Source organism: Ammodytes marinus, assembly GCF_949987685.1.
Source record: "Ammodytes marinus genome assembly, chromosome: 1".
NCBI classification, from domain to species: domain Eukaryota; kingdom Metazoa; phylum Chordata; class Actinopteri; order Uranoscopiformes; family Ammodytidae; genus Ammodytes; species Ammodytes marinus.
Window position 1 is genome coordinate 17065866 of NC_137230.1, and position 27809 is coordinate 17093674.

General features: G+C 40.1%; 1 protein-coding gene across 1 annotated transcript; it reads right to left on the reverse strand.

Annotated features, from left to right (window-relative positions):
- Positions 1-2066: 2066 nt before the first annotated feature.
- Positions 2067-26594, reverse strand: adam10a (ADAM metallopeptidase domain 10a). The gene is made up of 16 exons (XM_080049821.1): positions 26409-26594; positions 21647-21797; positions 15478-15596; positions 14297-14455; positions 11481-11581; positions 10641-10799; positions 10373-10465; positions 9964-10147; positions 5659-5822; positions 5347-5530; positions 5108-5258; positions 4825-5008; positions 4596-4707; positions 4224-4444; positions 3982-4108; positions 2067-3408 (listed from the first exon to the last, which is right to left on the reverse strand). Exons 1-16 carry the CDS (start codon positions 26458-26460, stop codon positions 3302-3304), a joined length of 2268 nt encoding a protein of 755 aa, XP_079905947.1. The 5' UTR covers positions 26461-26594; the 3' UTR covers positions 2067-3301.
- Between the last annotated feature and the right edge of the window lie 1215 nt (positions 26595-27809).

Sequence of the window (27809 nt, forward strand, 5' to 3'; positions counted from 1 at the left end):
TGGTTACAGCATTGGTATGCTCGATGTGAAAAATGGAATGGAAGTGTTTAGGGGAATATCAGTGTCTAATGGAAATATCAGTGTTTTAGAGTTACTCTACTGTCGGTCGACTTCTAATTGACAGAGAGAACTCCCCTACTCGCCCTGATGATGTGTGATGCTTTAAATGAGAAACTATGGCAAAGATAGGATAAACCCAATAGTTATATTAAAACTGCATAAATGGAATTGCCTGGGGTCAAAATGACCCCAATACATTTGTATTTTTAAAAAGCAGAAATTAGAAGAGAATCAGACAACAATAATACGTAGTCACGAGGAACAAATTGTTTGACAAAGTCATGGAAAATTGGAATGATAGAATAAAGGTCAAGCGAGCTATGGCAAGATGTTTACCTCTGGGGTCAAAATGACCCAGTCGGTAGGATGAGTGTTAAGTTTGACTATCAAATTATTAATAAAACCTCAAATAGAGGCATCCGCATTTCCAAGTATTTAGCAGGTGGCGATTCCAGAGGGCAGGCGGTTTAGATGGAAGTCTGTAAAGTCCAAAACAATCTAAATACTACCCTTTGCTGCTATGTTCAAACAGTGAAAACAAACATTTCTTCAAATTAATTCTGGTTTATTAATGCATTTCAAGTAGTTCAAAAGAAATGATAATTTTTGCACAATATATCTTTTAAATTTAGTAAAATCTTCAACGTCAGCAGAATGGGAAACATAACAAATAAAAAAGCAAGACCATTGAAGTTACTGTATAAATCACAGGACACATTTAAAACGAGACAGTAGTATTGAATCTAGACCATTTTGGATTCTATGTTTACATTGCTTACACTTCAGTGCATATTTCCTGCAAATTATAGCAAAACATTTGAAAGAAAGAAAAAACAATTCCCAGAGAGTATAAGACCCCAACATCCAGCATTGTCCACAGCTAACCATATCAACAAAAAACATAAAGATGATCCAGCACAGCTCTTTCTCACATACAAGCGAGCACACACACACACACACACAGACACACACACACACACAGAAAAAAAATGCTATAACATTTTGCCAAAGATAATAGAAAATATACTTTAAGGTCCAAGAGAAAGCACTACCAGTAGCACCAAGAAGACAAAATCAGTTTAAGAAGCCAGAGCGGATTGCATTTTCGTCTCTTCAGGAACTTCGCTGTGGCAAATTCAAACGATTAATAATTATGTCGTTATAAAAACACAGGGCCCATTTGGGAGAAAACATTGAAGGCATTTCTCTGTAAAGAGGCTTACTTGTTGGCTGTTAAGCTCCATGATCTGCATAGAATCTATCTGATCAATAACGCAACATCCCCACACCTTGCACAGGAAACAAAGCTGTGTGTAAGAAAGAAACTCACTTGTCTGTCTGTCTGTCTGTTCTCCACCAAGTTGTTCCCTTCTAAATTAATTTTAAGAAACAATATATATATATATGTAATATTTTATATTCTGCCTGTGACTCAACTCAGCGTAGTCTTGCCTCTCATCCATTTATCAGTGTTGTAATCTGGCACAAGGTAAGTCAAATAAGAATTGGTAATAATTATGATACTATAAAAAGTAAATATTTAATATGAACTGTCAAGAAAATCTGAAACAAATTGTATTTTTGTATCATAAAACTTTTATGTTTTCATTGACAAACCTTAAACCAATTTCCGCAGTCCAGTCTGATAACAGCACTTGGACAAACTGCATGCATGGTTTTAGCCTTGGTAAAGATCACTGACAGCAGCACACCAGATTCAGTCAAACTGCTCCGAGTAGGCACATGTTTAATGCAGTTACACTATAGAGGGTGTATCAAAGGTAACAAAGTTCCTTGAGGAAAAAAACCCATCAGTACAAAGGACAGGACAGAACAGTGGTGGATGGCTGACGCTCTGGTAAATGTCAGTGGATTAAATATATCCACATATATACTTCTAATTTGAACTGCAGGTAAATTCAGTAAAAGCAAAATCGACAATCACAGAAAGCAGACTGGTAAGGTTCGTCTGGCTTCTGAGGCCCAGAGGATCCGACTGCTTTAGAGTTGTTTGAACAGAATTTTGTCATTTATTAAACAACTGCCAGTGTGTTAAATTCAACCGGTGGATAAAAACAGTAACAATTACACCGGGAGACTTTCTGTTCTACAATAGCTTCTTATATACACAGGCAACACTTTCTCGTCTTTGATTTCACTGTTCTCGCTCAGAATGTAAAGACACAAAAACAGTGCCAAAGCAACGAGTCAGGGGTCGAAAAAAAAGAAGCTATTAATGAAATAGAAGCGTGATACAATCAGGTTGATAAAAAGCTTTTCTCTCACCATTTATTTCAGCCCCAGACTATACCGTTATGTAAATGCAGCAGAAAATCCACAACAAAAGAAGAAGTATATATATATCTAGATAACCACCCTCCGCAGCTCTCCATCAGACAACACTAAAATCATATTAAGCTTGTTTACATTCTTTTCAAATCATCCCATCCTATAACGTGCACCCTTCTGCAAAAAGGCTTCAGCCAGGAGGGACTTCAACCCTGAACTAGGCATGCAAGCTGTCTTTACTCCTCAATACGCTGCTATTCTGTTGTTTTATTAATCCTGAGAAAAAGTGAATTACAACAGTAAATAATATTCATCAAAACAGAAAAATCTATTTGATTTTAAAAACAGAAAATAACCTATTGCAACATTATGTACAATTGCACAGTGAAAAAAAAACCTGAAATAAAAAACATATTACATTTTTGATGGTGCTTTGATTTAAGATAATCTTGTTACATTGGCGAAAGAAAAAAAGAAACTCAATGCTGTTTGTGACTGGCAGCAAGACCTGCAGTCCTCCCATCGTGCTGATGGTGGCAGCACTTCTGAGAGGAAGAAGAGAAAAAGAACAGGAGGAATCAGAAAGCTGCTTCTCTATCATCCAGTTTCCTAACAAACAAAAAAAGTAATTTAAAGAAAAGTAAAAAAAAAAAAAAAGATCAAGCCCTAAGACATAAGAGAGATCACTGAATTTCTCGTCGTATTGCTCCTTGGAAAAGTGATTTATTTCTAAAAAAAAAACTCTGTAAACCTCTGCTGATCCGCCTCTCGGAGCAGAGGTACCGAGTGAGTTTGTAAGCCCTCAAAGAAATGTCAGGCTTTGTCCAGTGAATTTCGATCCAGTTGCAAGTTCTTTGAATTTTGCAATATTCAATAAAGGTAACTCTTTGGAGTGAAGTGCTCCCATGTGTAGGCACAAGGAAGAACCAAGGCAAAAGAGCAGACCAGTGTCTCAGTGTCTCATCTGTGCCAATTGATAATTCTCTCTGTGCTGCTGACGTGGCTGACGCTGTCCCTGGACCTGTTGGTTGGGGTTTCGCGGCCTCCTTCTCAGTGTACCTGCAGGACATGGACATTTCAGTGAGTCGAAAAAGGGACAATGAACGCTAGAAAATAAGGATGCTTGCTATTTCTACACCATCAGAAAAGGTCCCCACGGGAGAAGACTAGCTAAACATAGCAATAAGATATCAAATCCTTTTAATATGGACTGGAGCGCATCGGAAGCAGAGTGGTTATTATGAAAACCCTATAACCACAACATCGCCAGTTAGACTCTAGCCGGCGACCATGGTTGCATGTCGCACCCCACTCTCTTTCCGCATGTTTTATATCTGCCTTTAAACTGTCTCTACATAATAAAAGCAAAAATAACTTGCATATAATAAATGTGTATATATATATTATATACTCTTTGTCACACATGATCAAAACACAGTTGTTCATCACATTTCAAAACTCTTAACACAAAGGATGCAAACAAAATTGGCCTCTTTAATCTCTCTAGTGTGGTATACAAACAGCTTAGCTTTGCACTAAACATTATGTTGCAAGTTTTCAGAAAAAACTATTATTTAAACTTCAGCCTTATAAGCTCTCTCCTTAAGCTTAAACACATATGATGTACTGTACCTGGCAGTGGTTTTGATGGGGGGAGTTTGGGGTTGCTGCTGGGCGTGTGGATGCTACAGATCTTGATGAAGCCCGCCATTAGCATAATAAGAGCAATGCCCATCAACAGCACTGCCCACCAGTGAGCCTGGATAACAGAGGACACATTGAGAAGGATGGGTGAATACAGCAGAGAAACGGAGCAAGAAATTGTTTCTCTCTATATATTACAGTAGAATTGTGTTGAATTACGGGACACTCACCACTATCCACTCAGCAATATTCTCGTAGAGTTCTGCATTGAAGATGGCTTTCTTAAGCCTTGCCAGAGGCCCGTCGGCGTCCACCAGTCGACACCTCATGAACACGTCGCAGTAGCCCTTGAAGTCATTGCATGGTGAGCCGGGTTGCAGCGTCGTTGTAACCTTGTTGAAGTATTTGACCCATTGCTCAGAGCCAGAGCTGCTGCAGGTAGCGGGACTCCCTGTGGGCAGAAGGAGAGGCAGTGACCACCTTGGAGATACTGACAATGACTCACTCCTTCAGCCTAAAGATATGTCACAACTAAGGACAAAGTATCGATGTGTGATCTAGTTCAGTATTGCATATTGTGATTGTGTATTTTGATCACTCACTTTTCTCCATGCAGCACACGTGGCACATCTCAACTGCCTCATCTTCGCCTTCTTTGATGGCACAGGTGCACACCTCCAGACCATACTTCTCACATATGGAGCCCGAGCACCCCTGCTCCACAGAAGCAGGTAGAAGAAAGAATAGCATTTCAAAACCTTTTTATTATAAATACAAACAAACATATATACATGACACAAAACAGCGAGAGGCCAACTAATAGTAACATACCCCGTTGAGGCAGACTTGCGTTGCTGAATTGCAAGAGGTGAAATTATCCTTTGGTTCTGAGGAAGGACACAGAGCAGTTGCTCCATTGCAAAAGCCGTCTTTGGCACACTCAGACTCTGGTCTGCACCTGGCATCTGTGACCTTGAAATTACACTCTGGTGTGCAACATGGGCCTTGGCTTGGACTGAGAAATGAGAAAATGCAAATATCCGATCATAAGTCAAACAATTACTATTGACGGCAAATTACAGGGCTGTTCAAAAGTAAGCTTATCGCATCTGACCTGCACAGTTTTCCAGGTTGGAGTTTGCACTTTTTGCCAGCCTCTTCGTCGGCACTATAGCAGCAGGGGTCTGTGCACTGATCACTGTAGCCGCAGTCACACTCTTCTCCCTCTTCCACTAGTCCATTACCACAGATAGGCTGGCCCGACTCTGAACACATGGACACAAGAGCACCAACACTCAATTGTCTGTCACACTCGCAAAAAGGACACAGCTGCGTTCAGGAGAGAGAACTCACCGACAAAACAGATGTCTCTCTTTTTCTTCAGAACATCGCTTATATTGCGGATGCTGCAGATAGAGAACTTGTTATTGTTGAGCTTGTCCCCGGATGTGGCTCTGGCATACATGATGTAGTTGCCCTTCTCCTTTTTGTCTTGCGCTTTGGACTCTCCGGGGGTGCATTCAATCCCGGAGTCATGCTGTCAAACGGTATGCAAGTACAGAACAGAGGGAGAAGATACAGTATGTGAGACAGTGCTACATGCTCAGCATGGTAGGAGAAAGAAGTGTAATGACCAAGGCCAGTGTTTTAAATCCCAGTACTCACAGGAGAGCCAAAGTTGTGCCCAACCTCATGAGCGAAGGTGATGTGTGACACCTTGGGGGGTACATGGGAAGCGTAGTTCTGCACAGTGATGATACCAGTGTTCAGAGACTTTTTCCTTCCATCACTGTACTGCTTGTTCTTCTCACAGATGCCCCCAGAACTTCCTGTGGCAGGGGAACAACAATGATGAGAGTAGAATGGATTGTCATGCTATTTAAATACTAATACATACTTGCATATTAAACAATCAATCTGTTTAAACAAACATCTGTTCAATCAAAAGCACGTTTGTTCCCGGGCAGCATGGTGTCAAGAATAAGTTGAAGTGATTATTTAAATTATCCAGAGAGGTACCCTCTGGCAGTTTAAATACAGACTTCAGTGCATACACAGAATGTCTGCAGTGCTGCTGCTGCTGCTGCTTTTACCATAATCTCAATGGAGTTGATGCAGGACAGCTTCTGCCCGCACAGAAACATGACACCAAAGCAGTAAGAGCTATAAACAATGTGTCTGTTATTAGTGCAGCAATTGTATGTATGACTACCGGTAAACATTGCACGTCTCTCTAAAGTGCAGACTTTCAGATTTAAGTTGAGGCTATTGACTTCCAAATCAACAGGGTTTCATCCCTGGTGATGCTCTGCCAGGCCCCAACTGCAACTATACTCAGTTTCTGCTTGTTCTTTGGGTTCTTTCGCCCTCAGCTTTGTCTACAGCAAGTGAAAATAACGCTCAATTGGATTCAGGTTAAGTGATTGACTTGGCCATTGCAGAACATTCGACTTCTACGCCTTACATTTTTTTTGTTGCATCTGCAGTATGCACTGGGTCATTGTCCATTTGCACTGTGAAGTGCCGTCCAATGAGCTCTGAAGCATTTGGCTGAATATGATGATGAAACTACCTGAAACACTTAAGAATGAATCCTGCTGGATTGGTAAGAAGTCACATCATTAATAAATATAAAAGGTAACAAGTTCATTTGGCAGCCATACATGCCAACTCCATAACACTACCACGACCACACTTCACTGACTGGTTTGCTTTGTATCCTGAGCAGATCCTTCCCTTCTCCAAACATTTCTCTTTCCATCATTCTGGTACAAGTTGATCTTTGTCTCATCCGTCCATAGGATGTTGAAACAGAACTGTGCAGGCTTTGGTAGAAGTGTTTGGGAAACTCTAATCTGGACTTCCTGTTATTGAGGCTCACCAGTGGGTAATATCATGTGGTCAACCTTCTTTACTTACTTTGGCAAAGTTTCCTCTTGATTGTTGACTTACACACATACTCCCCGCCTCATGATCTACCTGACATGTATCCAATTGAGCATTATTTTCACTCGCTGAAGACAAAGCTGAAGCTTTCTGTCCAGAAAACAAGCAGAACTGAAGACACTTGCAGTACAAGCCTGGCATCACCAAAGATGAAACCCAGCATCTGGTGATGTCTATGGGTTCCTGACATCAAGCTGCCATTGACTGCAAATAATTAGCAACCAAATAATAAACATGACAATTTGATTTATAAACATATGGCTTTGTCCAATTACTTTTGGTCCAATAAAAAAGGGGGGAACCATGAATATAATTGTTGTTGTTGTTGTTGTGATAATGATCCCCTGATTTGCATGTAAATACCCTCAAATTAAAGCTGAAAGTTTGCACTTTAAGCACATCTTGAACGTTTCATTTCAAATCCATTGTGGTGTTGGACTGAGACAAAATATGTTTGGACCTTTCTTTATATCTGTCTGTCTGTGTCTGTCTGCATGAATATATTTGTGTGTGTTTGTGTGTGTACGCATGTGCTTGTGCAGCTACTACATTTGTATCTTAACAACAACTGGCATCCAATAAGATTCATTTTGCTTATGCTTGACTAGTATCCCTGATGGCCACTTGCTCTGGACTTCCTTTGTTCATACAATCAGCCCACAGCTGATTGCAGACAATGTCCTCTCCATCTCTTATCCTCAATTGATTCTTTCAGCTGACGGCGTCACTAATTCGCCCTGTATCGATTGTCTGTTTGTTGCCGTGTTTCTCATGTTGAGATGCTTGTGACTGAACTGGTTCTAAGGAACAGGAAGGAGAACACACCATCACGATTCAATCACTTCCATTCATAACATGTGTTCCCTGTGAGGAAATGATGGGTTTATATAAGATCTCTGTGGGAAAAACAATAATGATGCATATTGACACACTGTATGCCTACATGACCACATTATATTTTAATGTCTATTATGTAGTCATGATTTAATACAGAGGCAACTTATTTTCTCAAATAAAGATATTCTTAGGATCTTTCACGATACAAAAGTCAGAATAGGTTCAGTTACATTCACAAACTAACCAGTTACCAACTCAAATCCAGGGTACTGCATCTGATGCCTATAGTGCAATTTCCTCCATAGTCCATTTCCACCTCGTTTTACTCTCGGAGATAAACACATTTAATGTCCGAGTGATCTTTTAAGCAACTTTTATGCTCTTTAGCTATTGTAGCAGCAGCACACACAGCAGGCTATGAATGATAGAAACATAAATGAGCTCTAATCAGTGACCGTTTAGTCATTTCTTCTTCTTCTGACCATAATGATTGTGTTGTTGTGCAAATCGCTCTGAGAGGCTCTTTGTGAAAAGGCAAAATAATATATTGAGGATCCTATCTTGGCTGTACCCTGGACAATGCTGACAAAGAGTTTGTTTTGATTTATGTATTTGGTCCATAAAACACACAAAAAAAATTCTGAGAAAGGTCCTACTTCACTGTTGTTCGAAAAACCCACTGATCCGGATGAACACACCCACACAAAGGAAATCCAGACAAAATGCTGACAGGACATAACCTTGCAACTTCAAAAGGGCATTCAGTAGGTTTTCTTTTGAATGACTTAGGTGTGAGTGTGTGAGTGAGTGTGAGTGTGAGTGTGCGTGTGCTGAGGCATTGTTTGGTAATGGGATGACTTGAGATGGTTCGGCTTATCAGGGTCTGCCGGGGTTAATAGACAAACAGTCTTATCTGAAATGTTTTCATTACTTCTTGTAACATCAGAACCGTGATAACAGGGGCCACCCCAGCCGCTGCTTATTCTGCTCATCACAACATCCACTACTGGGTCTCAGTTCTAGGATCACTCACAAAATGAATCTCAATTTAACAAAATGATATGATGAGACTTATGTGTACTAGGGCTGTCACTTTTTCCAAAAATGAAATTCGAACGAATTTCGAATGTCCCTAATTAATTCGAATATATTCGAATATATTCCCCCAGTGTTCTGTCCAAGCCCGGCCCATTCTATTAATCGTATTTCTTATTTAGGCACAAGCCTGATTTTAAACCCTTATTTTTTAATAAGTTGGCTATAATTTAAGTTTTAAAACACAAATCTGCGTTGTTTGAATGACAGAAATCTGTTCAGAAGAGAACTTAATGAGCAGCGCAACACAGCCTCCGTCAGGACAGCACAGGGAGGAGCCGCAAAGCACTGAGAGCAGCAGTAATGACGATCGGCTTGAAGGCGGTGCTGCCGTAGGAGACACGCCGTGCGCGCAGTGTTGTCTCTTATAACATTACTAAAACAGGAAGCCCTACCGGCTCCGGCTCGGGCAGAGAATCTAACTCACACAGGGCTGTAGTTCCATGGTCATATAAAGAAAGGCCTGTACCTGTACACTGGGCGCTGCGCTGCTCCGCTCGGCTAAGCTAGCGGCTAAGCTAGCGGGGAAGCTGCAAATTGACGTCTTTGAAAAGTACGACAGGTCTTCGTAACGTCCCTGGTGTTGAAACCAAATACTCCCACACGCTGCTGCTCATATGTCCTGGTGATCGTCCAGGCCGACAATGCTCACTATGGTCCATTTTGGTCGCAAAGCAACAGATGAACATCATGATTAACATTAGCTTTGTTTTCTGATGCGTCAAGAGGGGTTACAACAGGTCAAACTGATAGGACAGTTAGAAAGCGCCCTCTGCTGGGTCAAAAGGGAAACTACTTTAAATGCTTATGAGACGGCAGCACACTATTTTATATACTGTCTATGGGCAGCACACAGTCCGAATGGAGAAATACAATTCGAATTCGAACTTTTCACCCCAACTTCGAACGAATGTTCGAACTTCGAATAAAAAGTGACAGCCCTAATGTGTACCCTTCTGCATAACTGGCATAAAATCCGTAGCTAAATTGGAAGAGTGCTTTTCATCTTGATTATCTGCAGTGGGTCCTTGAACGTACCAAACTTAAATGTCTCTGTCTGTGTGTTTGTGTGGGTGTGTGCAGAGTACCAACCTGTAGGAGCCCCGACCCAGGCCAAGCCAAGAACCCCGTCATCAAAGTCCCTGTCTGTGAAGACGTAGGCCAGGCAGTAGTCGTCATGGTTTTGTTCAGAGTTGAGCTCCAAAAATTTCTCCACTCCGATATTGGCAAAGCGAAAAGGATTGGTTTTGTCCTTTGCGTCGTCGGTTGTATTGATCTGAACAAAGGAGAGTTGGACAATTTCAGAAGAGAAGCGAGAGTGGAGAGAGACCCCTACACACCGATATTCACCACTGAGGAAACTGTCCACACCACAGGCAAGAAAATACAGCAGCAGCTTGATCCCCTTTCAGCCTTGTTGTTATATAAAGCGATTCTGCTGCACAGCCCCACAGGTCCAGGCTCAAAATGGCAGCTGGCATTGACATGAGGTTCAACTCACCCTGATCCTTTTCACCATGAAGGCTATGTTCCGCATGCCCATGAAATCTGTGGCCTGGTAAACGGAGTCAATGGCTTTAACGTGACTGGATATCTGTAGAGAAAGTGCTTGTTTTTAGATGAGTGGCAAGGAAAATACATCAGTGGTGAAGAAAACACTTCATGAAAGCTTGTGTGTGTCCTTTCTGGAAAAAAAGGAACTACATTTGTGATTTTGTGACACATCTGCTAATCAGGCCTTAGGCCTAACCTAAGTCATGTTTCCATACCTGGGCAATGACAGCCTCTCTTGTGCCGTAGTACTTGAAAAAGAAGTGGTCCGTCTGGATGAAGAGCTGGCAAGTATTCTTCTCTTTTGCTGCTGCTCTCTTTTTTCTTAGAATAACAGGACCCGCTGAGCTCTCCTCTTCCAACACACTGTTCACATGCTGTACAAAACAAAGAGTAACATATTGATGGTTAACTATGGAATGGTTGCAGTGACACATTTAAATTGTGTAGCTCTCTGTTGAGATTGGATTATGGAAAATAGGCAAACAAAAATGAAGGCGTGTGTTTCAGCCTATTCCTTTTACAGACAATGACTGTGTGCATTTTTAATGTGTGAAATGAATTGATGTGAACATGTATGTATTATTAATTTTTTTCAGTTGCACACTCACAAATAGTCAATTTTGTTCCATATAATGTATAATCAATATAAACTATTATTTCAACCATCAAGTTTTTTTCTTATGACAGGTCCCACGTTTATCGATGTGTTGAATGGTGTATACCACCACTGTGGAGAAGGAAGACACTGCACCGAAAGGAAGGGTTTTGTGTTGCATTACATTTTGCACAATAATAGGTGTTCATGTTTTCATTTGCATTGTGGTGTTGAAAAAGGCTGAGCGTGGCTTCATTATTGTTAATAATTGAGTGTTGTATATTCAAAGCATGTATCCCTGTGCTAAAAATACACACATGCTGTCACTATCAGTGCATGGTGGGTTGGACACAAGAGAAGATCTTTTCTTAATCTCACGAGTCTAGTCCATCTGTTTGTTTAATAATGAGTTTGGGGGATGGATGGGGGGGAGGGGCTTTGTTGTGATGCCGACACTTACTTTGACTGGCTCCTCCACTGCAGAGGCCTGGTACTTCCTCATCTTTTCAAACACCGAGTTGTCAGCGCAGCCGCCCTCCGAGCCGTACTTATGAGGATAATCTGGCAGACAGGAAGCACATAGAGGGAATGGTGGTGAAGAGTTTACACTGACTGGCATTGTGGATCTCTTTAGAGTTGTGTGTTGTGAGGGCAGGGAAAGGTCAACCCAGGCGAGTGGTGGTGCAAGACTAGCTGCATTAGATTAGATAAAAAGATTGAGGATGATGTTTGGGGCTTTTTTTCTCTCTCTACAAATCCTAACCGACAAATCCTGCTCTTACTTCTACAACTAGCCTACCCACTACAACACTGCTCTACCCTTCCAGTCTACTGCATTGAATTTTAAAGGGCAAATGGGTTGGGCCTTCACACAAACTGTGTTTGGTTTAACCAGTTAATCTAAAAAAAAATGTCAAACAACGCTAACATGTCATAGCAATATCAGGGAATGCTCAATGTATTTACAATCACATTCTCCGCTGTTCGTGCCTAGACTGCACACTGTGTACAAAGTGACAGTATGCGTCTGCTTTCATAAAAACACTTCAGCAACAACAACACATGAATATTTTCTTGGCATGGCCATCTGGCTTCAGCTGTTTCTACTGGATCACAAAAATAAGATGTGATCAGTCTTGGAGTATACAATCACCACTTCTGCTGACAGTCATAACACAGCTGAAATAGTGCTTCCTGACCAAAGACGTATGGTAATTTTGGGTTTATTTAATGTGAAAATATGACACACTGAAAAATGTAATTAATGGGGGCGCCTTTAGCTCAGTTGGTAAGGCGTCCCCCCCATGGGCCTCGGCCAGCAGCGGACCCGAGTTTGATTCCAGCCCGCGGTCGTTCTCTGCCCCATTTCAACTCTGTCTCTACACTGTCAATAAATAAATATCTTAAAATAAAAAAATAAAAATGTAATTAACAAAAAAAGCATTAAACCACTAGCTGTGAGACCAGTTGCTATAAAACTATTAAGTTAATGGCAAGAGCTGTTGCTCATAGTGAAAGTAAATTCACTGCCAACGGTCATGTGGTATTATGTCCTTATAAGTGTAATGAACAATGAAGATAGTGTGCTTTATTTTTTATTATTTTAAAGCACTAACAACTGTTTATATTTTTTAGCTAGACCTGCAAGTCAATATGCTCTGATGATGTTGGTTTCAATCACACAGTCGTTTGGGTGACTTTTCTTTGAGCAGCTTTTATTTGCTAAATGTATCAACCCATTATTATTCTAAATAGAGCAGCCCGAATGTCTTGCCAGTGCCACCACTGTTTGTTCATTCAGCAAAGGGAACAGTCCTGTGCTGGATACTAAACTAACTGGACACACAGTCAAACAAAGCATTCAACCTCTGACAATGTGTATTCAATTTGTTCAGATAAAGTCCTCTTTGTTCCTAAGGTGAATGCTGTCTCATTCAACTGCTAATCAAAAGGCCCTTGCAATTTGGACAGGATAAAAAAAAGAAGTAGCAAGAAAAGCCACAAGTCATGAGTGAGAATTCTTTTCATTCCATTCTTTTTTCTCACTGACCCCTACAGTATTATCAGAAATCATAGGGAGACTTCTAAACATACAACATTTTATATATTACCAAAGGCAGATGGTTGCGAGTTGAAACGTAAAATTATTTTGAAACTGGACTATGCGAGTACAGCTCACACAGTGATTACGTTTTACAATAAGAAAGTCAACTAACTAACTTTAGTCTCAAGTTAGTGTGCATTCTTGAAGACCTGAATATACTTCAAAGCAGATGCGTAGAGAATTGTGTTAATGAATGCATGTGTTTGCCTGTGTGTTTGGAATGGTAATAAATGTGTTAATAACTATGACATTAACTTGAACATATCAACTCAAGTCTTGATGTAAATCTGCAAAATCAGAGTTAACTGGAAATATAAAAAAGCTGTAATGAAGGCATGACCCAAAATAAAATATGTGTGGAGTGAGTGATTGAGTGAGTGAGTGAGTGAGTGAGTGAGTGAGTGAGTGAGTGAGTGAGTGAGTGAGTGAGTGAGTGAGCGTGCGTGTCTGTGTGATTATCTGCTAGTCCAGAGCCAGGGCGGGGTTCATATCAGACTCACTGCACTGTGCCAGCTCTTAAGGCTGAAATCCTGAGTCTCAACTAAGTAGCTGTGTTCCTCTCAATAGACTGTATATAAAAGAGCTTCCTCTTCATGCTACGTTGGCTTCATTGCATTTTCTCACTATACATTTCAAAGTTGTCTGTTTGGGAGGAAAATAGCTGGATGCTTGCAGTTCTCCTGAAGAGCATCTATCTGTTGGTTGTATCCTGACTTTAGCAGTAGCTTTGAGTCATGCCTATGCAGAGATGTGCTCAAATCCTGCTTCCAGTATAAATGCGTACCGCCATGTCCATATCCAGATCCTGCTGCTACAAGTCTGCTCCTCAGGCTAGTCTTACAATCAGCCCCATATATAACGAGTCGACACATCACTATTTTATTTCTCATGGTGCACTAGCAATGTTTCGTTTGATGTCTTCCTTCCTTCAAGTATTGATTGTCTGCTTTGTAGCTATTAATATACTATCTCCATTTTTTTAAACATGTTTAAAAATCTTAAGCCAATGTAACAGATTACTATCAAAGCGATATGTACAACGACTAACAAGCCACATGTGCGTTGCATTTTTAAAAAGGCAAGAAAGTCACAACCTCAACTTGTGTGAACTTGAACAACCTCTAGACCCCACAGTGCCTTTTAGTCAAGCAAGTGCAATGGCAGATACTCACTGATGTCATCCTCGTGATAGATGACGGAGTGGAAGGGCACATTCCTGTCCTTGAGGTACCTCTCCGAGGGTTCAACATAGTAGGTTCCCTGGTGGGTTTTGATGAAGCCCTCAAAGCGCCCATCCACCACAGAGCCATGAGTCAGTGTGTCCTTTTCACCTGAGGTACAAAAAGTTGACAGGTTAAGAAAATGTTAACCGTTTCAATTGAAGATCAAAGTAATATTCTTATACTGATTATACAATGAAACACCTCTGGTTATTTAAAGTGTTTAAGGGTATCTGTTCAATAAGCGTACAACTTATCAAATACTTGTAGATAGCATTTTACAGAATGGTTATGTTTACAGCAATACCTATCATTTCACACACACACACACACACACACACACACACACACACACACACACACACACACACACACACACACACACACACACACACACACACACACACACACACACACACACACACACACACACACACACACACACACACACACACACACACACACACACACACACACACACACAGTGCTTCTTGGTGCTGAAAAATATGACCACATCTTGAGGAGTTATTTACAAAACACAATTTCATGCATCACAGTAAAGTCCGCAGCATTCCCAAATATAAGCAATATTCTCAATCAAAAGCAGGTTGGTATGGCTCAAGCTGCCATGTAGACTACTGGTGCAATGTAATGATCACCAAAACTGAATGTTTGATCAAAAACTAAATGTGTCCAACTTGAACTTGAGTTACATTTCATTTGTTTGAGGGTCAAAGTATTAGTATTTAATTCCAAAGCTAAACTTTTCAACTCAAAATGAAACGTCATTTTTAGGGTGCGGTAAATACTGGACAAACACAACCTTGACATTTCTATCTCTCACACACACACACACACACACACACACACACACACACACACACACACACACACACACACACACACACACACACACACACACACACACACACACACACACACACACACACACACACACACACACACACACACACACACACACACACACACACACACACACACACACACACACACACACACACAATTCAATAATGCGCTTTTGAGAGTAACCAAAGTGATGGTGCTTACTTTCACTTCAACCGTATCTGGACATTTCCTATTCAGAAACCGTGACCAAGATGTGGCACACTTACCAAAGAGTTCTCCACTGTAAATATGTGATGTATCAATTGGCTCCTCCACTCCTGATACCTCCACGATGAGATCTGGAGGAAATATAGATACGTCTCTCTTCATCCTCAGGTTAAAATGTCTAAACGGAAGAATAGGAGACAGTGTCTAGTTAGCATAAAACACCAAATGCAAAGTTGTATTTACAGTGACACCATACACAATCCTGCTGATGGTCTTACACACACATCCTAACTCTTCGTGTAATTTTCTCTACACCTTCGCCCATCATTCCTGTTTTACACACACAGCAGAAAAAAACTGCACACATTTATTTTAATAGAGCTTCACACTACCACTGTGTTGTTTTTGCTCTTAGTACTGCTGTTCTCAGTGAGTAAGAAGAATTATGGAATGCAGAAAAGCACATGAACATAGCATAATCCTCTCATTTACATAAGTATGTGGTCAAAGACAAACGGGCAGGCATCACATGAGGTGCACATGAGCCACTAGCTAGAAGCAAAAGGAATGAGTAGTTCAGAGCAAAACTCCTCAGCAGGAGTCTCAAATCATCACATGCTTTGGCTTTAAAGTGTGAAGCTTGACTCAAAATGGGCTGTACCTCATTTTGGTTTTCCAATGTATGTTTTGCGACAAGGCAAGAAACATTAACTGTCAACTGTCTATAACTTTTTAAAATGAGTTTACACCTTAACTCCTCTTCCCATCAATGTCCTATTTCAGTCAGTTTGTATTCCTACATTGTTCTGCATTAAAACATCTGTTTAAGAAAAATAAAAAGTGTAGCCACTGTTTCAATCATTCATGTTTTGTTTTTTAGTCAATAGTTTGTTTCACAAAGTTTGTGTAGGAGTTTGGGAAGACCCCACCCAGAGACACAGAGGACATCGTATTAGTCACACTCTCCATGACGAGTAAACTAAACAAGAAGCGTTTATGTCCAAAATCAGACGAGTGCCCCTTTAAGGTCCCCATTAACATCCACTTGAGCCACAGTTGTTTTGTAGCAGCAGGTGTGTTTAGACCGAGAAAAAAAGGGGCAGAGGACGTGAAGGCAGGAATGGGTACATGAAAACATTGACAGAGTAAAACCCTGAGAAACACTAGACAGACAATAATTTGGGGAGGAGCAGAACAGAAAGCTGTTTGGGGAGAGTGAGATAGCAGATAATGTTGAAATAAGTCAGAGACAGTTCAGGATATCCCCATACAGGATGACTCCTCCCCTGCATTTACCCATTTATCATTCCTATTCTCATTTCACACACACCTTTTGTTACAGTTACAAAAAAATTTAAAAAATGTATATAAGTATTCTATTTCCATGTTTTTTTGCTCACCAATATTATTTTTTCTTATTAATGTAGGCCTGGGTTTTCTCAACATATAAAGTTTAGTGTAATGTCATCTTTATTCTGACCTTGGTATCTTCTGTCAAAGGAACATTTCAAATGAAGCCAAGAGGAAAAAGAAACTATACACACACACATGGACACATGGAACAAAGACTGTAATGTGACCTTCTCTTTTTATGTCTGCAGTGTATTGTGCCACAGAGATCATTTGGCAATAAATTCAGTTTGGCTTCCTCTGCTTGTTATTCATTCTTGTTTAAATAACTACTGAACAATACCTAACCAAAGGCACAGTGTAGGCCCCCATATCTCTGGAACATGATTCCAACCTAAACACCAAGCCTGTCTTACGATAAGAGCCCAAAACAAATGGATAGATGTGAATACAGAAATGTATGCTTTAAATCCATCTCTTCCAACTGTTTCAAATGGCACACAATTTACATCCAGCATCAGGCACCCCACACAATCCCCTGGGTGTCAAGCTCCTGTCCATGATGACGGAGCGGATACTCTCAAATCAGGTTTTTAAACTTGCTTTTACAGAATGATTTGGCCATTTACTGTTTTGATACTAATGAGTAAATTGTTTTTTTTTCCACAATTCATATTATTTATTATATTATGCTAGGGCACAAAGACAGAGTAGCTTATTTATTTTTTGTTTAAGGCTGTGTAATAATAACCAATGAATTATTGTAGAATTTCATTTTACAAACCTTTTTTCATTTCAGGAAAAACAGACTTTTAGTGCCCCGAAGACTCAATAACTTTTGCTTTGCAACTGCCCTTACTGCTCATTATTCCTTTGAAGGGCCATTCTCATTGTTATCCTGCACTACTGAGAGCAGAGCTGCAACTGCTCTGCCTGGCAGTGCTGGTTGAAGATGTGGATGTGGTTATTGGTCCAACTATGTCTGCATTTGTCTATGAATCTATGATGCAGCGGACATGGCTTTTTGGTGTACCATGTGATGACTAATTTCCGCTCCTATTAACACTAACGAAGAAAGTATCATTAAGCCACACGGTATTTGAACCTGCCACGCCTTTATCAGATAAGACAAATGTGCAATACAAACAAGAGTTCAGGAATAAAACACTGAGCCAACACAAGCGGGTTAATCCACTGACTATACACACACACACACACACACACACACACACACACACACACACACACACACACACACACACACACACACACACACACACACACACACACACACACACACACACACACACACACACACACACACACACACACACACACACACCATGTGGTTAGTAGTGACACACCCGTTATAATCTAATGTGTCACACAGGCATAATCATAACAGAGCCACAATCACAGCTACAGCCAGAGCTTTGTCATCCACCGGCTATAGTCACAATCAAAGCTACAAAGCAGTCATAAAAAAAAGCACCAGTCTAAATAATACAGTATCAAATGCAGCTTGGCATTTCTCTATGGATCAGATGGAATGCAAAGTGTTAGGGGATATTTAAAAAGGGAGGGAATTATTGAGAGTCATAAATTCACACAAAGAAATCCCTCAACAGTTACAAAATCACTCCAATTGGTCAAACGGTTTACTAACTGAAACAGAAGAAAGAAGATCACTGCATTGTGTTCCAGACCAAACTAACTCACTGACCAATAACACATGACTTGCAGCAGACAGGAGGAGAGGCAGTGGATCAGGTCAGTGCTCCTCATCTCACAGAAGTGGCTGACTGATCAATTATTCAGACAATATCCCAAACACTAAACATACTGACTCGAGCATCTGACAGTCATACACTTTGCTCAGTAAGCAGGCGTGTACAGAGGGATGGTGTGTCCTCAAGGCATGGATAGCGTGCTAACAAAGGGGCCTAGATATATTCTATATTTTCTCTGAAGGAGCATCCTCTCTTGCCTTCTTTTCACTTTTTTCAATGCGCATTATTAAGGAAAGCCAATATTTAGGAGTGCTCCATACCCGCAGGCAGGAGGGCAGAAGTCTCATAGTAATACACTGCTCTATCATTGTGTGTGTTTTTACTTGTAAAAACCTTTGTGCTGCAATATTTGTTCATTTGCACCTTTGACACAGGAACAGTGAAGATAGTGTGTGCTTCAGTATGCAGAAGCACAAAACCAACAAGCATTCTCTTTTAGAAGGCAACGTTTTGCAAGAACACCCTCACCAATCAAATAACTTAGAATTTTTTAACTATTTTATCTATGTTGATACTTGTGTTCTGCTAACCACACAGTCGCTAACCTTTCACCACTAGAGCATAAGCACATAAGTTTCCCCTTATTTGAATTAGCTGTGTTTGAAAACCACAGAGCTGCCAAAACTCTTCCTCATTCCGAATCAGTTAGTGTATGTGCAAGTATTTGGATAATGTCAGTGTTCTTTGATTGGATGGATCAGGTGAGAGACTGCATGAGTGATATTGTTTTCAAACCGTGTAATACGGAGTGAAGTCACAATTAGAGAGCAGATAATATGTGAAATGTCTTCTTGTGTGTGTAATTGCTCCCTATGCGAGTGATGATTAAGATTTCAAAATCAGAAAAGGTTATTACAAAACCTTATAGTTTAGCCTGGGTCTCTAACCAAACAGACTGTGATGACTGAACATCTTTTTTAATATCTCAATGTATTACACAAGGGGGAAAACTCACAAATGAGTCTCATTCTTGGAAGGCTAGGCACTGAAGTAGACCGACAATGGTGTCACAGCATGGTATCATATCGAACGCTTGACTAATTTTTTGGCACATCTCTTGGTAAAGAAGCCCTCCGCAGAGACAATCGGCTGCCCTGCCTTGCTTTGTTCCGTCACCTGATCCAGCCACGAATACTTATGTGAGTGGGCATACACAAGAAAGCCTTTTCTCTCATTACAATAAACCACTACAGTGCCACACAGCCCTGCCTCGGGTTTTCACAGAGGGGAGAGTTTGTGTGCACACACATTCGTAAACCTAATGAACTCAGTGCATGAACAAGCTAGCATAGCTTTATGACATTCTACATTGAATCTTGAATATAATTTAATCGTTATTATGGAAAAGACAAATGCTAATGTGAAACTATGAAGACAATAACCATCAACTGTTGTGACGTTATCACAACAGTTGATTGCCTTAACATTAAATTAAACTTTAAATTAAAATCTCTGAGAAATTACACACACCATAAAATCTTAATATTAGCAGCACACCGGTAAGGTTTGTTTCAAGCCAAGCAGCTTATAAAATGGTTTATGACATTGTGTCCACCAATAATATGAGGCTTAACTTCTTTCTTCCTCCATCACGATGTCTGGATACACTACGTCAATGTCAATTCAAAGTCATTTGTACTCACAACACAACTCTAGTAGTCATACTACATATTAACAGCCAGAGTGATAAGCAATAGTTTGACATTTCCTTATTATTCTTTCCTCATACAGGTAACTACTTATAATACATCTCTCATCGTGTACCCTTTTCCCGTTCAGTGAACTGGACTTGACTATAATGAGAATGTATTTCCTGCTGCTCTTCATGCCATGCTTTTATGCAGTACTAATACTTTTTCCTCTGCTTCAATGAAAAAGTTTGTTGACATTGGATATACTGTACTGCAGGCCCATTTGACCAAGACTCTACATCAAACAGCAAACCATCTCCTTTCATCTTATTCTTTTCCAGAAACTACCCTGTAAAAAGAAGAATTATTCTGCTGCTATGAATGACACTGTGCTCAGCTTGCCTCACCTATACACACACAGCATCAGCCGTTTCCACAAGGGCAGCAGTGACAGGAAAGAGCACAAAAGAACAGGAAAATAAACTGTTTGACAGGGCCAAGGAAACTTCACAACAGATGGAGCAAGTGGAGCTATCCTGCTGTTGTCACCCGCTGCCCGTCCAAATGATGTTCATTGATTTTTACGTGTGAATTTACATTAATATAACCAGGGGCAGGACTCTGGGTTACACTCAGACCATTTGGACCGATATCCGGTATCGGTCCAAATGTTTCCCAACCCTAGCCTGACGTTATACGTTTCCACAACAGGGGTGGCACCACTTTATTAAGACGACTTGGCCTCCCCTCTCAACTTACAGAGATAGAGAGGTAGAAGAATAACAAAGGGATTCCACTGGCAGAGGTAAGAAGATGAGGAAAATATAAAATATGGTCTTTGTAGAGTTTTAAATAACCACAATGTTGTTGCTGGTGCTCCCAATGAAGCTTTCAATACAATGGCAAGTATCTTTTGTACAAGGTAAAACACCAACTTAGCACAAGATCATTAATGTTCCTTCACATAGGGTTTTGAACTTTCTTGACTAAAAGCAGGTACATTATCTAAATGGAGACTTTTAAACTCTGGTCTGTAGTTTCACAGATGCCAAGTATTACACAACCATTTATTTTGTCTTTTTCTTCCTCTCTTTCTATCACCAGACAGTTCAATAAGGAAATATGTACGGCCAAATTATATGATATGTAACATCTAATGGCACTGGGGTAACTGCATAAATATTTTGCATATCCATTTTACATTCAAATGCATTGCCTGCTGCTTATCAGTATTGCAAATGAATATGTTATGTAATCCTCTAGTGATGATATGGTGAATAAACAAAATAAGCCCAGCACAGTAATAATAATGATAATAATTTGCTTTGCTTTTATATATTAAGTTTATTCATAGGTTTATTACATAAAATGATTACAGCATGAGAGTGCGGAGGGGTGTAGGGGTGTGTGTGTGTGTGTGTGTGTGTGTGTGTGTGTGTGTGTGTGTGTGTACTGACCTTCCATGTGCCTGGAAGTTTAGTTGCACGGTCCTGTCCTGAGGAGAAAGTGCCCTCTTGGCCCTCTGGTGACTGTTGTGCAGGGCTTCTGTATCGTATGATAATCCTTCATAATGGCGGATATATTTGCCCAATGGTTTCCCAAACTGACCTGAAAGACAGTTCAATGGAGCATCAATATTTGTCAAAAAAATATTTTGCTTCAACATAATTTGTTTTGGTATTTTACAATGATTCCCGGTTCAATCGGTATCAATATAATATTCATATTATATATAAGTTGACTGACGGATATTAGACTTTGCAATGCCAATGTGTTTGTTTCCATTAAACAAATTCAAAGAGCACAGAAAAAAAATTATAGAATCACTTTGTGTTTTGATCACTTTAGTGAATATTCACAGCTAATGGACTAACAAATTACTACATGACATTAGTAATGGACTCTTCTTCTAAAGGACAAATCACACAATCAACAGCACAAAACACACCTGTACATCCTTTTTCACAGACATTTTGACTTGTCAGATTAGGAAACACATAGGTTTTACTAATATGGCTCTATTCTGAGAAAGTGTACCTGTAAGCCATGACAAGTGAGCTTGCATGTAAAATACCTGGACCTTGAAACTGGAGCTGCAAAAATTACATGTCAAAATTTCTTTGATGAAAAAAGGGCTATGGACCAAACAGGGAAAACAGGGGGGAATCTGTGAAAGAGTGGCCAGCTATAGTGCAAGCTGTCACTCACTGGACGTGCTTAACAGGCTTATTCAGTTTATGGATGGGACCCCAGAGGTAATCCAGCAGGCTTTCACACTGACCATTTCTTTGTTCTTCTCACAAAGACAAAGAAAAGTCAGTTTAAAGCACAAGTGAGGAGCACATGATGCACATCAGGTGACCTGGGTTCTGTTTCAGTACTACTGTATGTCATTGTGCGAGAACAGAGACTTGACTTCGCAGTAGGCTTTTTAAATGCTAAACTAAATTCCTAAGGCAACACAGATTGCTTCTTACCAAATATCGATAATAGAAAAAGCTATGCTATGAGCTACAAAAAATGTATAATAATAATCAGCCTCTGGCTACATATTCATTTACAAGGGCTCTATTTAAAGAGTTGGGCCTGAGACTCAGATCTTAGCTTTTGTAGTGAAAGACCATAGAAAATGACGCATTATTAAATGACCCCACTGGCAGAAATATGGACAAAGTCGGTGCTCCAGCTTGCCTGTATTTCCACACTGCACCGGTTTGTTCATTTCTGTAGAACTTCCATGTGGTGGGAGTCACAACAACTCCCCAAAAACAGGGAGAGGCTGGGCTGTACCAGGCTAGTAGAAACCTGCCCATGAATTCAGTGAGGAAATACTCCAACAACCAGCTTCTTCAGCTCTATTCAACAATACAGACAATGACAAGCAGACTACACTGAACCAACAAACAGCATGAAAATCAACAAGATGGGCTTTGGTATGAGAGTGAGGATGTAATTAATCAAGGAAGATGTTGATTTTGTACAAAAAAAACACTGCCAGACAGTTCAGATTTCCAAGATCTGCCTTCTCAGTAGAACTTTACAACTTCATTAATATGTAATAATGTGACAGCACTTAATGCTGTGATGTTGTTGATATCAACAGAACATTACTATTTAATAACTTAGCATCACATTTCTGGGGTTTTATGGCTATGCTCACATCATTAGAAAAGAAACAAGTATCACTTAAAAGAATGAAGCAAATAGTATACTCTGTGGTTATCCTACATAAATTTTGCATGTTTATTAGCAGCCTAGTTGTTATCAGGGCTTCTAGAATAACCTGTTTGATACCAGAATACTTGAGGAACCTTAATATGCTAGCTAGCTGGGTAACTCCAATTAAAACTGCGATATGTGACACTTCTGTTTAATTTAAACACATTTTACATGCTGAAGTGAAAGACTGACAATGGTTATGCCAACAATAAAATATTTATCTTTTGGTTGTTCGTTTGTTATTACTAATAACAAGAAGGAAATTCTTACAAAGCGCTGTAAATGCTGAGATAACTTTGTTGATAGAGAAACAACAGACAGGCTAAGAAGTCAAGGATTTAAAGGAATAGTTCAACATTTTGACATTTTAATTTGCCTCACTCTCTGGCTCAAGAAAAGGTGACAGAAACCGTTCCTGTAACTCTGCATGCATTTTTGAAGTGGGCAAAGGTTGCTCATCCAGGTTAGTTTAGCTCAAACACTGGTAGTCAAGGGGAGCAGTTTAAATGCTAAACTTTACAACATCACTTAACACTTCTGTGTGCTTGGGACTTGTTTATTGACCATGTTATGTTGCACTTTGTATTTTTAACACATTTTGTCATTTTAGAACAAAATAAATACTGGAAAGAAACCAGAAAGAACCTGTGATGCTCTTGAATTGATTTCTAGTATATTCTCCACTCTTTCTTAGGCACGTCTTGTTATTGCTGTACTAAAGAAAATATACTGCATACATACATCATCATGACCTCACAATAACGTAACACACCAATTTATTTATTATTTAGGCCTAAATAGATGACCTCACAAAGAGGTACTAACTTTATATGTGGACAGACAGCAACTTAGGCTGAGAAGAGAAAGAACAAATATTTCTCTGTTAATGCTACGTCATCATGATTTCAGTCAGTGCAATCTGTTTCAGACTCAAGTGCCTTGGTGAAGTGCAATTCTTGACAGCGGGGGGGAAACTGCTGACGGGGAGAGAGGAGGTGGTAACAGCATGGATCGCTTTAGTCTAATGCATGCTGGGTGATGGCGGCTGGCTAACACGACACATCTTGACACCCCCACAGCTCAGAGCAAGTCAAACGTCTCCCCTCAACATTATCATATAGAACAGGAAGAATAGGTTTGGTTGTGGTTGTAACCTGCAAGCATCAAACGTGACCAGGATTGTTTTGTAACCGAGATTGAATGCATGGTTATAACAGAAAACCCTTCTACTTCTTAAGAAAATGATCTGCAATGTACCATAACTGTAAGCAGCAGGCCCGGAAACAGATGCAGTGAAGTAAGATAACCTATTTATTCTGAAGCACTCACTTCTTCAGGACTGTTTGATTATTCAAACTAGCTGCATCTTACCATAAATCCATACGTTTAAGGGAAGTTTAGTTGTTTAGTTGACTGAACAAATTGGGTGTGTTTGTAGAAATGTATTGGTCCAGATCAAGACATATTTTGATTGCGTAAGAACAGGCAAAATGGCCATATTTACCTATGTGCCATAAGTGCTTGCCAATAGAAATGTCTACACACAGTTCAAACTAGCACTTACAGCAAATGCAAAATGGTTCTGTCTGTTGTGATGAATTGGCAGGAAACTGCAAACTCCTCAGCAATGTATGAGAATCATATTTTAATCATCTGGGTGAAGAGACATTTATCAATCTTTATCAATTACACAACATTGGAAGTTTCCCTCTGCTCGTTTGACTAATGGTGACTCACTGAGACCTGGAAACAAATGACGAAACCATCTACTGAAATAACAGCAGGCTTTTTGTCTAAATCACAACAAACAGTCTTCAGAGAGAGCTTGTCACTGCTTAGATATTATAAGCATGTAAATAAATACTAAGCACAAAATGTGTAAGGCGGTTGAGTTTAGTTCTGTTGTGAACAACACCTGTGGACCAAATAATCTTGGTCAGGGTCATTGCAGGTACACACAGTGAAAGGATTAGAAACATTAAGCTTACATATTTGATTATAGCAGATGCAATATAACATCTATAATATAGTGTACATCTGCACATATTGTGTAAACAAATTCCAGGAGACAGCAGTTGTAGTTCAGGAATCGGATGAGACCAGTCTTGTGTGGAAGGGAGGCTTGAGAGATGCTAGATCACCACCTGGGCACTGCCTTGATCAAGACACCAAACCCATAACTACCCAGAGCGCCATTTCAGACAGACAAGCTCAAGCAACCTGTTCTGAGATCTCTCCAGACATGAATGCATGTGTAGAGATCCTGTTTTAGTCTCTATTTCAATCCTGTGTGTGTCAAAATAAAAACAGAGTGAAAATGGATCCCCCCCAGGGAATTAATAAAGTAGGATAGTCTGTACAGTTTGTATCTACATTTCAAATGTTATATGCACTGTTTATGTGTTTTTTACGGTCTCGACTGGCTTTTATCGCTTTACTTTTATGATACATTGTTGAAGGGAGCCTGATAAAAAGTTTAATCGCCAACGACTGCTCTTCAAAAACACAATCTTGAACCTAGAATAGCTGTCAAACGTTGCAGCAGCGAAGCACATCGAATACCATTTGTCTGCTATCTGAGAGCACTCGTTATATTTTCATATGGATATACCACGAAGCTAAACGTATGGTAAAGCTCGCTGTATTGACGCCAATGAACATGTATTTGTGTAGCCTATTACACCCCCGCCATTCTCACCGAACTATATTGTTTGTGTAGCGTTGTAGTATTAGTTTACCACTTGGGAGCTGTCAAAAATACTGCAGTTTTTTCTGCCCGAGTAGTTTCTCAGTTTGTAGCCTACTATTAATTAGATGTCCACACTTATTCGTGATGTCTAAACCTGTCCTGGGTATCAACAAAACGAGTAAAGACGGGTAATCAACCACAAACTCCAACATTTAGCGTTATCGTTAGCTTGAGCTAGCTACTCGGCTAAGTTACATGGCCGGAGTAGGCTGCTGACTTTCCTTTAACTGCGAAATCAATGGAAAACTTACCTGTGAGATCGTGTAGGCAGCAAAACAAAATAATTAGTTTAAGAAGTATCATATCGAAAGTCCTTGTAGTGTAACGTTAAGCCCCGGTAAACTGGCTAATGCCGATGATTTATTTTGCTTGTTTCGTTTTTCTTTCACTTAAAGGTATAGTCGCCCTTCCTTGTTAGCTGCAGCTCCCATCACACTCTTGCAAACACCGGCTCCGACTGTCTACAGCAGCGCAACAGACAGACAGGCCCTCCTCCCTTCCGGTGTTATGCTGATTTGAGTGATTTCTCCAGCCTGCTCCTACAGTTACAGAACATTGGTAAAGGGGGACAGTTTATGATATCTCTTGTTCATTTTAACTAGGCCTATAACCTGACAAAGATATTAGGCCTTTATCGTTTTGAGTTGAGCCTACATGTAATTCTCTGAAGGGAGGCAGAACTCGTCATAACAACTGTCAAGTTTCGCGTGACACACCCACTGAGGTCACAGGGCGAGAGACCGTAAAAACTAAATAAATAAAAACAGGTACAAATCACCAGGAAACCACCATTCAGTAAGGGCAACTAAAAAAAAGGCCTCGACCACCAGCCTGAAACACGCACCCAGCTGTGCTGTTCAGAACTGTTGAGTCCTGTTTTCAACAATTAGGCCTAGCTGTAAGCAAGTTTTCTTCCGCAAATCATGACTTCCGGGTTCAACCACTTTTTTTTAAAACGTGTGATATAGCCTATCCACTACGCCAGGGGTGTCCAAAGTACGGCCCGTGGGACAACTGCGGCCCGCTTTTTATTGGCCCGCGGCCGATTTAAAAAATATAATGTAATATGGCCCTTTTTTTGCATTTCTTAGTTAACCCACTAGTGCAGGGGTGTCAAACACTGATTGATTGGCCCGTGGCACATTTTAAAAATATAATTTAATATGGCGCTTTTAATTTTTAAATAATTTAAATTCACTCCTTATATTACAGAGAAATATGTCCCATAAAAGAAAAAGAGCAACAAGCCCATCCCAGAGGACCCTGCATAATATTTTATTTTAAATTAATATTATTATGGAAAATCTATGTGTCCTTCTCCAATAGCTTCTAATTCATCTGACACAGTGTCTCCATTTTTTTCATACAAAATTCTTCAGATTTAGCCTCTTAATTTCCCTCTCAAAGTGCACCAGATTCATGCATTTCACTTTAAAAACTTAAAAAAATCTCACAGGGGGGCATACCCCCGGACCCCTCTAGGAGGGTCGGGACCTCGGCTGGATACTATTTTCACCCTGCTGGACATTGGACGCAAAGGCAAAAAACACTGGGTGTATCATTGGCATATAAACAAGAGGGGAAATGTGTCTGTTTAATTGTACAAGGAAAGTGTTGCCGTGAAGAAGGATTACAATTTACAAAGACACTAT

Coding starts and splice junctions, on each gene's coding strand:
- adam10a (XM_080049821.1), bottom strand. CDS start 26,460: ATGATACTTCTTAAACTAATTATTTTGTTTTGCTGCCTACACGATCTC. Junction 4,708..4,824: donor CGCAAGTCTGCCTCAACGGG/GTATGTTACTAT, acceptor TCTGTGGAGCAG/GGGTGCTCGGGCTCCATATG. Junction 4,109..4,223: donor ATATTGCTGAGTGGATAGTG/GTGAGTGTCCCG, acceptor TCTGTTATCCAG/GCTCACTGGTGGGCAGTGCT.